At 38.8% G+C, this 13,364-nt stretch overlaps 1 protein-coding gene across 2 annotated transcripts; it reads right to left on the reverse strand.

The window, feature by feature from the left end:
* Nucleotides 1-244: 244 nt before the first annotated feature.
* Nucleotides 245-10,915, reverse strand: sgk2a (serum/glucocorticoid regulated kinase 2a). Of its 2 annotated transcripts, none has more exons than XM_064305333.1 (14): nt 10,426-10,915; nt 9,207-9,282; nt 8,909-8,969; nt 8,312-8,364; nt 7,169-7,226; nt 6,875-6,958; nt 5,808-5,939; nt 5,196-5,308; nt 4,262-4,298; nt 2,947-3,033; nt 2,786-2,881; nt 2,377-2,532; nt 1,951-2,040; nt 245-1,863 (listed from the first exon to the last, which is right to left on the reverse strand). In XM_064305333.1, exons 3-14 carry the CDS (start codon nt 8,924-8,926, stop codon nt 1,702-1,704), a joined length of 1,086 nt encoding a protein of 361 aa, XP_064161403.1. In that variant the 5' UTR covers nt 8,927-8,969; nt 9,207-9,282; nt 10,426-10,915; the 3' UTR covers nt 245-1,701. The 2 variants fall into 2 exon arrangements, with proteins under 2 accessions (XP_064161403.1, XP_064161404.1); XM_064305334.1 differs by lacking the exon at nt 10,426-10,915 and adding an exon at nt 9,780-9,920.
* Between the last annotated feature and the right edge of the window lie 2,449 nt (nt 10,916-13,364).

A 13,364-nucleotide genomic window follows, 5' to 3' on the forward strand; every position in this document is an offset into this window, starting at 1 on the left:
ATTCAGATAAAGGTACAAGAGTAGTAATATGCGTTTTAGACTAGTGCAATATCGTGAGTAAAATCCAGAATGTGTACATCAGTTAAGATGCTCACTTTAAGTGCTTCCTTGAGGGTTTGGTTTGGTCTAAAATTAGGTCTTACTGATAATGTAGTCTTTGTCCTATGTTCTTCAATGGCACAGATCTCAGATTCAGTGCCAAGCATTGTTCTTGGTCACAGGCTTTGTCTCATACAAAAAAGTCTTATTTCAATCACTGTATGTTGTGTTTTATTATAATAAAATATAGCCTAGTTTCAGAAAATGTATCAAATGCCAGGATGCTCAGAACACAATTTACATGTGTCCAACATAGAGTACATACACATGCCCAATATACAGTACAAAATCAAAAACATTTAACTTCCTATTGTTTAGTCCCACATCAGCTGTCTCTGTTGACTTCATTCCATGTGGGAATGTCCTTGGAGAGTGTTCAGGAAGTAAATGTGTTTTTTAACAATGATTAACTTTTAAAGCATACCTTAGTGACAAAGGAGTGCTCTAGATTTTATCAAATGAACTGTACAGCAGTTGCTATATTTCCCCAAATCCAATAAGTAAAAAAATATGCACCACTTGATTTAAACAAGCCTTATGGAAACAAATACACCATAATAACATGACAAATTATTGCCATAGTTATTAAACTTCATACCTCTACAAATGGTCTTAATGCCTTAGTAGTAATACTCAGAACAAAAACTGAGTCTGAAACATGTACTGCATATGTTTCTGACATTGCCTATGCCATACATGTACATTACGTATCCTATTAAGTAAGTTTTCTGGAAAAAAAAATACCTCATAAATTTGAACAAAACCATGAATTCAAGAAGTATCAGCTCCTGTACACACAACATTAGATTGACAACACTTGAACTGATGAATATCAGTTAACTCCTCCATGCTTTGAGTAAGTGCTAAACGAACATTTTAAGACAGATCAACCATTCATCACTGCATGTTCAATCTCTGGCACCAAAATTTCACTTGCTCATAACTCCTTGCCAACCTTTGACAAGAATGCTTTACAGATGCACGTATAGCTTTCAAATGTAAGATCCTCTAAACTTAATCTATAATATTGAAGGCACGGTCATATTTTGGTGTTGTTGTTTGCATTTTAAAGACATAATCTCCAAACTCCATATCCACAATTTCCCAGAAAGGCATCCATTAAGTGTAAAGCATATACACTTGGTGGTGTTGTTTGCATTTTGAAGTCATAATCTCCAGGCTCCATATCCATAATTTCTCAAAAAGTTATACATTAAGTGTAAAGCATATAATATGACTGCTAAATACTTTATTAGCTGAACAAATCAATGTAATACTTTAATATGTTTTTTTATTCCATTTGAAATGAGAGAATAGTAAAGTTACGATTTTATTTTGGCTTATTCCACTCTTAGTCTTCCAACATTCATTAGATATAGTGCTCCTCATGTTGAAAAAATTCGATGAAATGAAAAATCCAAAACAAACTGATGCTCAATTTGCTTTTACATGCTTGCAAAAGAAGGCAGTATTTCATAGCGAGATGGATCATCAAAGCTTTTTTTCCCCAATACATCTTGAAAAGTGGGGTCAGTCTGGCCAAATGCCCAGTTTCTTAAAAGAAAGACCTGAATGATGTGGGTTGTGATGGTTAGGTAGCCCCTAGAGGAAGTTGTCTTCACTTTGGACATAGGAGAAGCCCACAAAAGCACCAGAGCTGCTGCTGGCAAAGCTGGACGAGAGGTCTGGAGTGCACCCCACGGAACTGGACACTGCCTCTTGGGTGAACTCTGGGTCAATATTCTGGGTATCCGCAGGGCCTTTCTGGAGGGAGAGATGCGAGTATAGATAGGATTATCAAAATAAAATTACCTGCAATAATATCTCATGTTAGAAGGGGCTTGCACTCACCACATTTGGGCTGTATGGGGGTGTAATTCTCTTGTGGTACAAGTCATCCCAATTTATGGCAGCAAAAAATGTGTGATTTTTAACCTCCAGCTGTAAAACAAAAATCAAGAGCTGTTAAGGATTGCAATCATAGTCTATCTGCAGCTTTCAAAAAGAAACAAACACTGCATTGTGTTCCATATCAGGGGATGAATTGTTTAATATTAGAACTAAGACCTAGCATAGCAGCATTAGCACAACGCACAGTGTTGGAAAAAGCCTATTTATTCAGAGGATATTCATGCAGAGATTGTGTTGAGTGTGTGTGTGTGTGTGTGTTTTTCGGTTTGAAGGGGGGGGGGGGGGTTGTGTCCTGTGTGTTCACTGTGGGAGCTATGTCTGCGTGATTAGAATTTGTGCGTGTGCGCTGCAGACAAGCCTACTTACAAAGTCAGCAATGGCTCCCAGACGGCGTTGGGGGTCTTTCTGCAGAAGTCCACTCAGCAGCTCGCAAGCTGCTGGGCTTCTGCCCCCTGGCAGGCTCAGGGGCTTATGTAGGATTGCGTCATACATCTCAGATACATCTCGGCTATAGAAGGGTGGCTGGGGGTGGTGGTGTTTTGGGGGGTTGGGTAAGAATGAAATTTACTTAGCATAGAGAATGTTCATCATCAACTGAGAGGAGTAGAACAGTGATGAGTCAGACCCACAATGAGTGGAGCTACCATGTACTGCCAGTTACTAAATTATCAACCAATCAAAAAACTTTGCTGCAAACAGGAAAAAAAAAATCATTGGTTCAAGTGAGTGAAAAAAGTTGAGTCTTCCATTCTTCATGGGAATAGTCAAGACTCACCAAGCCATAGAGCATCTCATAGAATACAGCTCCAAGACACCACCAGTCCACCGTGCGGTCATAAGGCTTCTTTTTCAGCACCTCTGGGGCCAGATACTGTGGGAAAGAGGAGTTAATACAAAGAGCCATGGCAATGCTGGAGTCCATTAAGAGATACTCACCTCTGGGGTCCCACAGAAAGTAGAGGTGGTTGACTCCGGTTCTATCCCTTCTTTACAAAGGCCAAAATCAGTAAGCACCACATGGCCCTGAAGCACAAGAGTAAGCAAAGTACAGATGGGGGACAAATTAAAGGAAAAAGCAACGTAAGGTGCTGAGTCACCATAAGCTGCCAGAACAGCTTCAAAGCGCCTTTGCATAGATTCTACAAGTCTCTGGAACTCTACTGGAGGGATGGACCACCATTCTTCCAAAAGATAATATTCCCTCATTTGGTGTTTTTATGATGGTGGTGGAGAGCCCTGCCTAACAAAATCTGGTCCAAAATATTCCATAGGTGTTCAATTGGGTTGAGATCTGGTGACTGTGAAGACCATTGCATATGATGCACATAATTATCATACGTATCAAACCATTCAGTGGCCCTTCGTGCCCTGTGGATGGGGGCATTGTCATGCTGAAAGAGAACACTCCCAACAGGATAGAAATGTTTCATCATGGGCTAAAGCTGATCACTCAGAATAACTTTGTATTGATTTGCAGTGAGCCTTGCCTCTAAGGGGATAAGTGGACCCAAACCATGCCAAGAAAATGGGCACCATAGCATAACAGAGTCACTGGACCCCCTCACTGTAGGGGTCAAGCATTCAGGCCTGTACTGTTCTTGTGGTGTACGCCACACATGCACTCGCACACTTGTCAAGAATATGGTGAAGAATGCTCATCTGACCATATCACTATAACATCTGTATGTAGGTGTCGACAGACTGTTTTTGTTGACCCAGTCTGATCATGTTCTGCATTAACATTCTCAGTCACCTGAGAAAGTTGCTCTTCTGTTTCTCCTTACATATCGCACTAATGCACAAGAATCACAGTCATCAAATGTGTGCTTTACTGATTTACTGATGCATTTCCCGTAGATCTAAATGCAGATGTTACTTTAGTCACTGTTCCTATTGAAACCCTAGCCAGTTGAGCAGTCTTTGCGACTGAATCTTCTGCCATCCGTGCCCCAATAATGAACCCTCTTTCAAAGTCACTTAGAGCTTTCCTCTTACCATCAAGAGGAGGTCAACTGGGCCTGCTCAGCATTTTTATGAATGCCACAGAGCATAATAGGATGTTAACTGCTTAATTTAATTATGCAGTACACCTGTATAAAAGCATCTCCATTTGTTATGTTTCTTTAATTTGTCACCCATCACACACACACACACTCACACATATATATATATATATATATATATATATATATATATATATATATAGCTAGGTGCCAGTCAAGATTCTAGTATAAACCCGACAGTCACTTACCATTGAGTCCAGAAGGATGTTTTCTGGTTTCAGATCTCTGAAATTAGAGCACAGAGTGAACTTAGGGTAATTACAGAATTATTGCACAAAGCATAAATTAATCAGAAGATACCTATGCCTCTGTGTATGGATTATCATTTTCCCATAACATGTATAACTGAAAGAATGTCACTCAGCATCAGACATAAAGATAATTTATTGCTGCTAAAATATAATTGACAAAAGGAAACTGTTCCTGAGGTATCACTAATCTGGCAGTGAACCGCAATCGTTTTTGGTGAATCATGTGGTTCTCCAGCTAAATAATAACAGCTAAATCTGTAGAGCACATTAACAGAACCAAGTAGTTTGCTCACAGCCCCCACATAACTATAAACTATAACTTTGATGTGATGAAGCATAACCAACTAACTTTTATTGCAAACAAAACATATACAAACAAATAAAATCAACCATAACTTGCTCAGGAGGTAACTAGCTGATAAACTGGCTCAATTTATAGTCTGATAATATCAAAATGTAATCCGAAGGTCCATGAATACCTTGCCGCAATTTGGCAAAACCAAGCAGAAAATGTCTGCTATTTAGCCAGGTGTATAAGTTGTGAGTTATGTTTTTACTGATTTCAACAGATTGAAATTTCTGGATTACATACAACCCTTGTCCACTATGTGGTATATAGCCGTAGGTACAGGCCAAAGGCAGTCCTCAAGAAGCAAATATTATGTGATATCACTAATGTACAGCAAACGATTAATTGTTTTACCATAAAATAAAACACAAATAGTACCAACACAGCATTGAAGATTTCTACAGTATATCCATGTTATTAACTGTGGGATAAGTTGTGCACATTCTTGATTTTGTTAAAGTGGGGGGCTCCCTCACCCCTGAGATATTGCAATAGTGCAATATGTCTCACATTTCACCTGACCTGTAAACAATGTTAAGGGAGTGCAGGTAACCAATGGCGCTGGCCACCTCCGCGGTGTAGAAGCGAGCACGTGGCTCTGGGAAGCAACGCTCCCTCTGCAAGTGGAAGAACAACTGGAGAGAAAGACAAAAGAAAGGGAAAGTCTGAAATACTTCAACGTGACAATCCAACTTTCTCAGTAAAGTCAACAGTCAGTGAAGAGCAGGATATCTCACAATACTACCAAGATGTAAAAATAACACCAAAACGTAATGGACACATTTTGTTTGAACCACAGTTATCCAGCTTAGCTAGATCTGTCCATTTCTCATTTACCCACTGCCCTGTCCAAGAATTTCTGTTAATTTCACACATACATCACTTTAAATGTGGAGTAACAAGGCCATTTTAAAAGCTGTGCATGTGGCTATGAGATGAAAAGCGCAGTCAATAATTCACTTGGATTCACGAAATTCATAGTATAGTTAGTACTACGAATTGGCCCAATGGGGGGGGGGGGGGTTCCACAATAATGCACAACCTCTGTGCATGTTCTGGATGACAGCCAACTCAGCCAACCAGTAGCAGACACAAAAAAAAGGAAACCCTTCATCTCTTCTCCCCATGCCATACCTCTCCTCCGTTGACATAATCTAAGACGAAGTAGAGCTTCTCTGTGGTCTGGAAGGAGTAGTGAAGGCCCACCAGGAAAGGATGCTTCAAGCTCTTGAGCAACACATTCCTCTCTGCCATGATGTTTTTTTGCTGAAAGACATGTCACCTGTCACTTCAATCCCTATTTAAATGCTGTCATTTTTCCAGAAGGAAGCCGTCCAGTTCTTTGTGGGATGAAGGAGGTAGAAATCTACTTTGCATTCAGAAATGTGGTCCTCTAATTATCTCACCAGTATGTTATCTCATTATTAGTACATTTCTTTGTGTGAAAGTGTGTGTCCACATGTTACATCTTGCCGAGAACTGAAGGAAGTATGTAGCAGAAACGTTTGCTGTAGCTCTGTCTAGCCCATAGACTGTAAAAGAAAATGGAGACAGTGAGTGTGACGCCACCCATTGATTTTCCATGGGCTCGTGAGATGTGTTTTGAAGCCACAGAAATGCAGTTTTTGTGGCACCATGCTGCACTAATTAGAGCCACAGACTGCATAGTAGGGAAAAGGGACGACCCATATATGGTCATGAAGCCCGGGCCAGGTCTGGGTCATCCACAAAATCAATGAGTTAATGCCCCTGAGTGAGTGTCTATAGCCTATCCACATTTTGATTTCACATTTCTTTAACAATTCAAGTTTAGTTACCTTGCTCAAGGGTATAGCTGCAGTACTCTGCTCAGTATTCCAAACTGCAACCTTGTGGTTATTACTCATTCTCTAGAACACTGCTACCCTGTGCACACTTCCAATTTGGGTAATATTATTCGATGGGTTATAATAGTAGTGATTGTGAAGGCAGAGGAGTTGGTGTAATAAACAATAGCTTGTTTGAGAGAAATAATAGTCAGGCTGCCAGGGTTCAAAGAGTGTCTTGCACTCAATATTAGATTAGATCTTATCTCTTGGGAATGAATGTCACTGCAGCAGTGAATTTCTGTTTCCCTATAAGGTTGCAATAGCTCTTACTGTCATGGTTGTCTTCAAGACAAGAGGTTCACAACATAAAAAATGTCAGTATGTCAAACCAACCTCTTTTTTCTTCAGTATTATTTTCTTCTGCAAAACTTTCACAGCGTAGAATTTGCCATCTGATTTCCGTTTAGCAAGAAGCACCTGTGACAGGTGGAGTTTTCATTCATCAACACCAGACTGACATTTCCAATCATGCCTTCACCAGAACAATGCCAGTGAAATTAACCACCACACTAAATTCTTATTTTCCAAGTATCGTATTCATACAAACATGACTTGACTTAAATGGTATCCGTGCACATGAAAAAAGCTACAACAGCCAGTTAATAGTGGTAGCACAAAAAGTCCTACCTTTCCAAATGTTCCTTTTCCGATCACAGCAAGGAAATCAAAGTCTGTAGGTCTGGCACTAAAAAGACAAAGGGGAATACTCTAAACTGTAAAACACCTCTGTCCATTTTGGGTGTACTGAACGATCATACAACATTGTATAACAAGACAGAAAAATACTGCCACAAATGAATCTAAATGATCTGGAGAACATTGTACATGCTTAAGAATTCTACAAGGGGGATAAAAAAATCACCAGTGTACAGTCAATGGTGAGATAGTGGTTGGTGAATTGAAATGTACCTGTTAATTCTAAGAAAAATAAACCATACTCTGTTGCCAGAAGGTACATAAGCCTGGATGGCTGTTTCTTCAACATTTGTTCTTCTTTTGAGCAGTACATCAGGGAAAACAGACTAAGTAGAAAAGGGTATTTATTCATTCTTTCTCTCCTGCCCTACTTACGCAAACTTGCTCCATGCTGCCCCCCTCTTCTTCTATGAGAAGCATGTTTGCCATGCATTGCATACAGTAGCTTGCAACCCCAGCATAGGGGAACAACCACAACATGATGTGCTTAAGACAATGAAGGCTTTTAAGCAAATTAGGGGCATGCTGCAGATGTGCAAACACTCAGAACCATGCCATGCACCTCTTAATGGAAACTCTCAAGCTGTTGCTAAGGACACTGAATAAAGGGTGTTTAGTCTAAAAGTAGTCATTGTTACAAATTTCTAAGCTCTATATACCGTACATTGGTCAGCGATCCCATTTTTCCAGAAAAAAATCCACATGCATCAGCTGGCATAACAAACAGAAAATGAAAATTCCAAACTAGCATCTTATAATTCAGTAGCAGAAAATAATATAATGTTTCTTATGGACATTTGGTAATGTTTTCACAGAATACTGTAGTTTCAACTTTATTAATTATCTGACTCTCCAAAATGAATGGAACTGATCAAGATGTACACATATGTAGTCCAATTATAATTGCTGTATGTATACTCCCAATTAGACTCAACCAATCAAGTGGATAATACTGTCAGTGCCATAAACACCCTCCATGAAATTTTTCAGGATCATACTACCATTTAGCCAATATACAGTGAACATGCGTTTCCATTGGGGCCTTGTTGCAGTCAGAAATATCTGAGAACTCACTGAGGGTTGTCTGAAGGACCCAGGTTGACATCACTTGAAGAGGATGATCGAAGCTAGAGAACAAATGAAATGGGAAACAATACAAATTATAATAAATAGTAAGAATATGACAATTGTCCTAGCTTTCAGCTAGCTCACTAATGAGTGGAACAATTTGGATGAAACACTCATTCAATTCTGGTGTTTGTATGTCATTCATACGTTTGAGGAGCTCGACAGCTAATACAGCAAAAACACTCTACATCTAAATCTTATTTCAGAATGGGGAGTAAACGTGTTAAAAAGTCTGTCTTATCTGCCACTGCAATCCTATAGTGGATTTCACCAGAATGGGGGGAGGGGAGGGGGGGCACATGGGGATTAAATGCTCTGATAGTTCTCTACCAACATGCAATGTGATCAAGTGAAGAATAGAGTAGAATAGAATAGAAACTATGGAAATGGAAATAAACAGTTTCACTCCAAATGCTTCAGATCACCAGGCTCATTTTCTGAGTCAAAATAAAGTATTTTAAGAAGCTTTAATGTCAACAATGGAGGCATTACATTTTGTTCCTATATCTGTATAATATGAGGACAAAAATTATCAACACATACTTGATTACAGTGAGCCATTCTTCTGCTCTATTCCATATGCATGCAACAAACTGCTTCAGTGCTGTATGCAAAAAAAGAAGATGAATTTGCCATTAAGTAGGTGCACATCTTCTAATCATGGGTATTATCAAAATACAGGTATAACCTTACAAAAACACCGGCAAAACAGGACATACCGGTTAATGAAGTTGGGATATGCGGAAAAATACATTTCCCAAACCTGGAGGACATTTCCTATCCTTTTAAAGGTTTAAGAACTCTTCAGCAGACGTATTACGCTGTAGCTTGAAAGACTCACCGCTTGCATAGCGTTTCCTTCGACTTTAGTAGTATAAGAAACTCGTCCAAAGTTCCTCTTGTTTTCTTCAGAAATTCTGCAAAACACACCAATCGCCTTAAAACTAAAATACCAACCCTACGAATTTCAAATCTCCTGGCTATAAAAGCTGATGTAGTCACAAGTGAGTTTGACCAATCAATTAAAACACTGAATTAAATGCCCCCAATCTTAAAAAAGAATGAACCTGTTAGGGTATAGGCAGTGTTTACACCTGCAGGTGGGTTTTGTGTTACGTAAAACAGAGTTAATGTACCAGAGCTCAACAGACGAACTGATTCCCAAAAACTACAACTTCCTCAATTCTGATCATCTGCTTTTAAGAATAACCATTTCTCATTTTCGAAACTGACATAATTCAAATAATGCATTTTTCAGTTTTCTCCGCTCTGTAACTACCCCAACTGAAAAATATTACACAACACATTTTAAAATAAATTATCAACCACGACAGTAGCCAAAAAATTGACATAACAACCTGAGAACTGTGCGAGCATTGTTGTATAGCCTAACCATTTAAGAAAAGCTACATACCTTGAAACGACTGCGGGGGTTTGAGAAATGCGAATAGCCTGCAAGGTAAGGTAGGCTAAGCGGAATCTGCATTCCATTTCGTCTATCTAATCTTTTTTTTTTCCAAAAGCACAGGTCTAGATTTAGCTTATTACCGTCATATATTAGAGGTCAGACAGTACAAACCCTGTAAATCGCCTGAGTGCATTCTATGACTTAAATTAAACTTCACCGTTACCATCATAAGAACCACTGTGTTAATCACCGGCTTAGAACTTGGTAATGACAAAAATCTTTAAAAGGCTATGGTGTTTGAAAGAAAGGCATGGAACATGAAAAATGAAAACGACAGGTCAACCCTTCGTAAGGGACAGAGCTCGTTTAATTTTCCTGTCTAATTTCAGCCTGGTTGATATTATTTACCAAAAGACCCACACATTATCATAATATGTTAATTGTAGATTTTCTACACTAACTATAGGGCTTTTTGTTTGTTTGTTTTGTTTAAATTACCTCGTAGCTAAACCCAATCCGTAAATATTTCAGTACAATTTTATCTACGTGCTTGTCAGAACAAGCTATTCGATTAGACTAAATTAAAAATTCTTTCACTTTATGTTGTTCAGTAGCAAAAACAAATGACAAATAATAATAATTTTACACTCACCTGTCAGCAACGTGTAGACTACTCTGCGAAAAACGCACCAGGCTCCTGTACGCCCCGCACAAACTGACAATAAGGCAACTTGTCTTGTGCCGTATATTTAATTTTAGTAGGCCTGTAGTACACAAATAAATATCCTGTTTTCGGATTTTACAGTTGTCTTCACCTGATCATATATCACTCGCCTACCTACAAGATCAGGAAGTAAGATTATAATTATCTGAGCAAAATACAAAATGCAATTGTACGAGCCAGATGCAGATTTTCAATTATCCTTTCACCAAGCCTCTTGTGAGCGTAGGCTATCCTTTCTTGTATATGCCCAACTGTCTTTACTAGTGGACTGACATTTCCTTCAGTGTCCGACAGAAGAAAAGCGCCCGCACTGCACTGTTCATGGGAATGTGCAGGTGTTACGCCAGCCCTGAGCAACTTCAGCGGGACAGCAATTGTGGTGGGAAAAACAAATCAGTATTTATTGCTACCTTGGCACCCAACTGACAATGTTAGCCACTGTTGATAGTTACTTTTTTTTTTTTTTTTTTAAATAATTTCAGGTTTTGTCACCAATAAATTAAACTAGGCTATCCATTGGACGATTGCCATACGGCAAGTGTGCCACTCTGGGCACTTGCCAATGAACATAGCGTATTAGCACCTTTGCCCCTCAAGGACGGATTATCCACTTTTCGTGTTCACAAGCAGGCCGATATTCACCCTATCGTAAACACAATATTTGAAGAACGAATGGTTCGTGACTACGGGTTTACTAAACTTTTGACATTGAAATGTGAAATGAACCTTTACTGAGCACGCCAAAGTCTAAACACTTTATACTATACAATGAGGCTGTTGCGGGCACGAGCAAGCGAGGACAGAACGCGACATAAGCCTATGCACCTATTTCGAATAACTCCAATTTTCGAGGTTTAGGCTACTGAAACGAGTATCGGTGCCGTTATTGTTAATATAAAATCACCCCGCATAATGTTATTGTTCTGCATCATTAATACTCAGTTCTTTGCAAAGGTCAGACTCTTCTGAAAGTGGTGGTGCAGTTTACATGTGAATCATTTACAGTTGGAGGTAGGCAAGTGTTTCGACAGTGACTAAACATTTTAAAGTCAGTACATCCGCAGTTCCTCGATATCCTGTCTAAATATCAACTGAAGGTTTGATTTTTTACATTTTTTGTAAAAAATCAAGACTGGTAGCCTACTTAACGGGAAGGTTTTACAAAAGTGTGGGTGTGTTTTTTGGGAGTTGGGTTAAGTAGGCTAGGGTCAATAAACAGTGAAATTGACCTTGATTTTTCCCACAATTCATCTTTGGAAATTGAATTGCTCTGCACAGATAACCTGATTTAAAAACAAAACTTCTCACACCCAGTTTACTGCTGAAATGTGCACGTGCTATATAGACTCCTCAGCATACTCCCATCATGATACAATCTTGGGTTTGGCACTGATTTACACATCAGTTCTAAACAGCCTCCCACGAGCTGCTGAGTAGAAGTTAATTTGAAAAGGTGTTTAATGATGCTGAATTATTTGTTTAATCTCACACTACAAGAGCTACAGAATTTAGAAGCACATTAGACTAGAATAATTTAGTAATTCCTGTTTTGCAGTAGTTTTAATTACCCATGTGTATTTTATTTAATTCTTTTCCATACTAGTCCTGTGGTTGTGGCAACTGTTGAAAGTTCCGGTAGAAGTCATAAAACAAAAGGACGTGGGCCAATTACTTCTATTTTAACACCAGGGGAAGCTTAGCTTGTACCTGTAGTAGTTAAAGCTACTTTTGGACCCAGATTCAATGTTGTAGCAATGCAGAGATCCTAACAAGCATCACATTGTAGTAGCACTATAAACATTCAATCATTTAATCTACAAATATGTCTTTAAATACTGTAGGTGATGTGGAACAAGCACATTGTGTAGTAGCCAGAGTTTTACTGTGGCACAACTTCCTGCAGAACGTGCAATCACATCAACATTGTATTGCTTTCTCAATACCAACCCTATTCTTTTTTAGCTCCCCTTTCACTTCAAATAACTATGAGCTGGAATGGCTCAGAATCACCAAACTTGGTAGGCTTCTTCGGATGGCTGAACTCTTGGATCCCTGAAATTATGGCACAGATTGAACAGGTGGCCCTGCGGTGCACAACACAATTTTGACATTCACAAGCCTAGCCACTGTGCCCCATTTGCTTCAGTCACAAGATTTGGTGCACAGGTCCCTCTCATGTGGAACAAGGACCCATAACATACACCATATTGTTTTTTTTCACAATTTTAAAACTGTAAAACACTTAAATGCTTCAACAAAAACTGACCAATCTGGACAAAATAGACAAAGTCATGAAACTTGGTATATGCATTAAGTTACATCAAGACAGTAGCCCTAAAGATTTTGCCTAATCCAACCACATGATGGCGCTATAGAGAACCAAATATTAAAATGTCACAACAGATGACAAAATATGTCTTTTTTTTGGCTCACATCCTACAAATTTGCCAATTTAAGATGGAAGGCAGTTTTATTTGCTTGTACATGAATGTTACTAAAACTTGCATGACTCTAAACACAAGTAAGCATGACTGCTACATATCTGTTTGTGAATATGGATAAACAAATGTATTCAATCAAAGGATGGATTACCAACCAGCTTTGTTCCAGATGTTAAAGTTGAAAACAAGAATTGATTTTTCATTGTGAACACTGGGAAACAATAACTCACAAAATATGAAGATATCCAGCTCACTAACCTATGGACATATTTTTGAATTTGTCAGTGTAACCTGCAATGAACTGGAAGTAGAACGTAGGCTGTTGTAGTATAGATACAGTATAAGGTGAATTCGTGTATGCTCAGACATTGGGTTTCTGGAATTAAATTTGTATACTAGGAGATGTTTACTTTGATCTAATGTTAC

The sequence above is a fragment of the Anguilla rostrata genome, chromosome 13 (genome assembly GCF_018555375.3).
Source record: "Anguilla rostrata isolate EN2019 chromosome 13, ASM1855537v3, whole genome shotgun sequence".
NCBI classification, from domain to species: domain Eukaryota; kingdom Metazoa; phylum Chordata; class Actinopteri; order Anguilliformes; family Anguillidae; genus Anguilla; species Anguilla rostrata.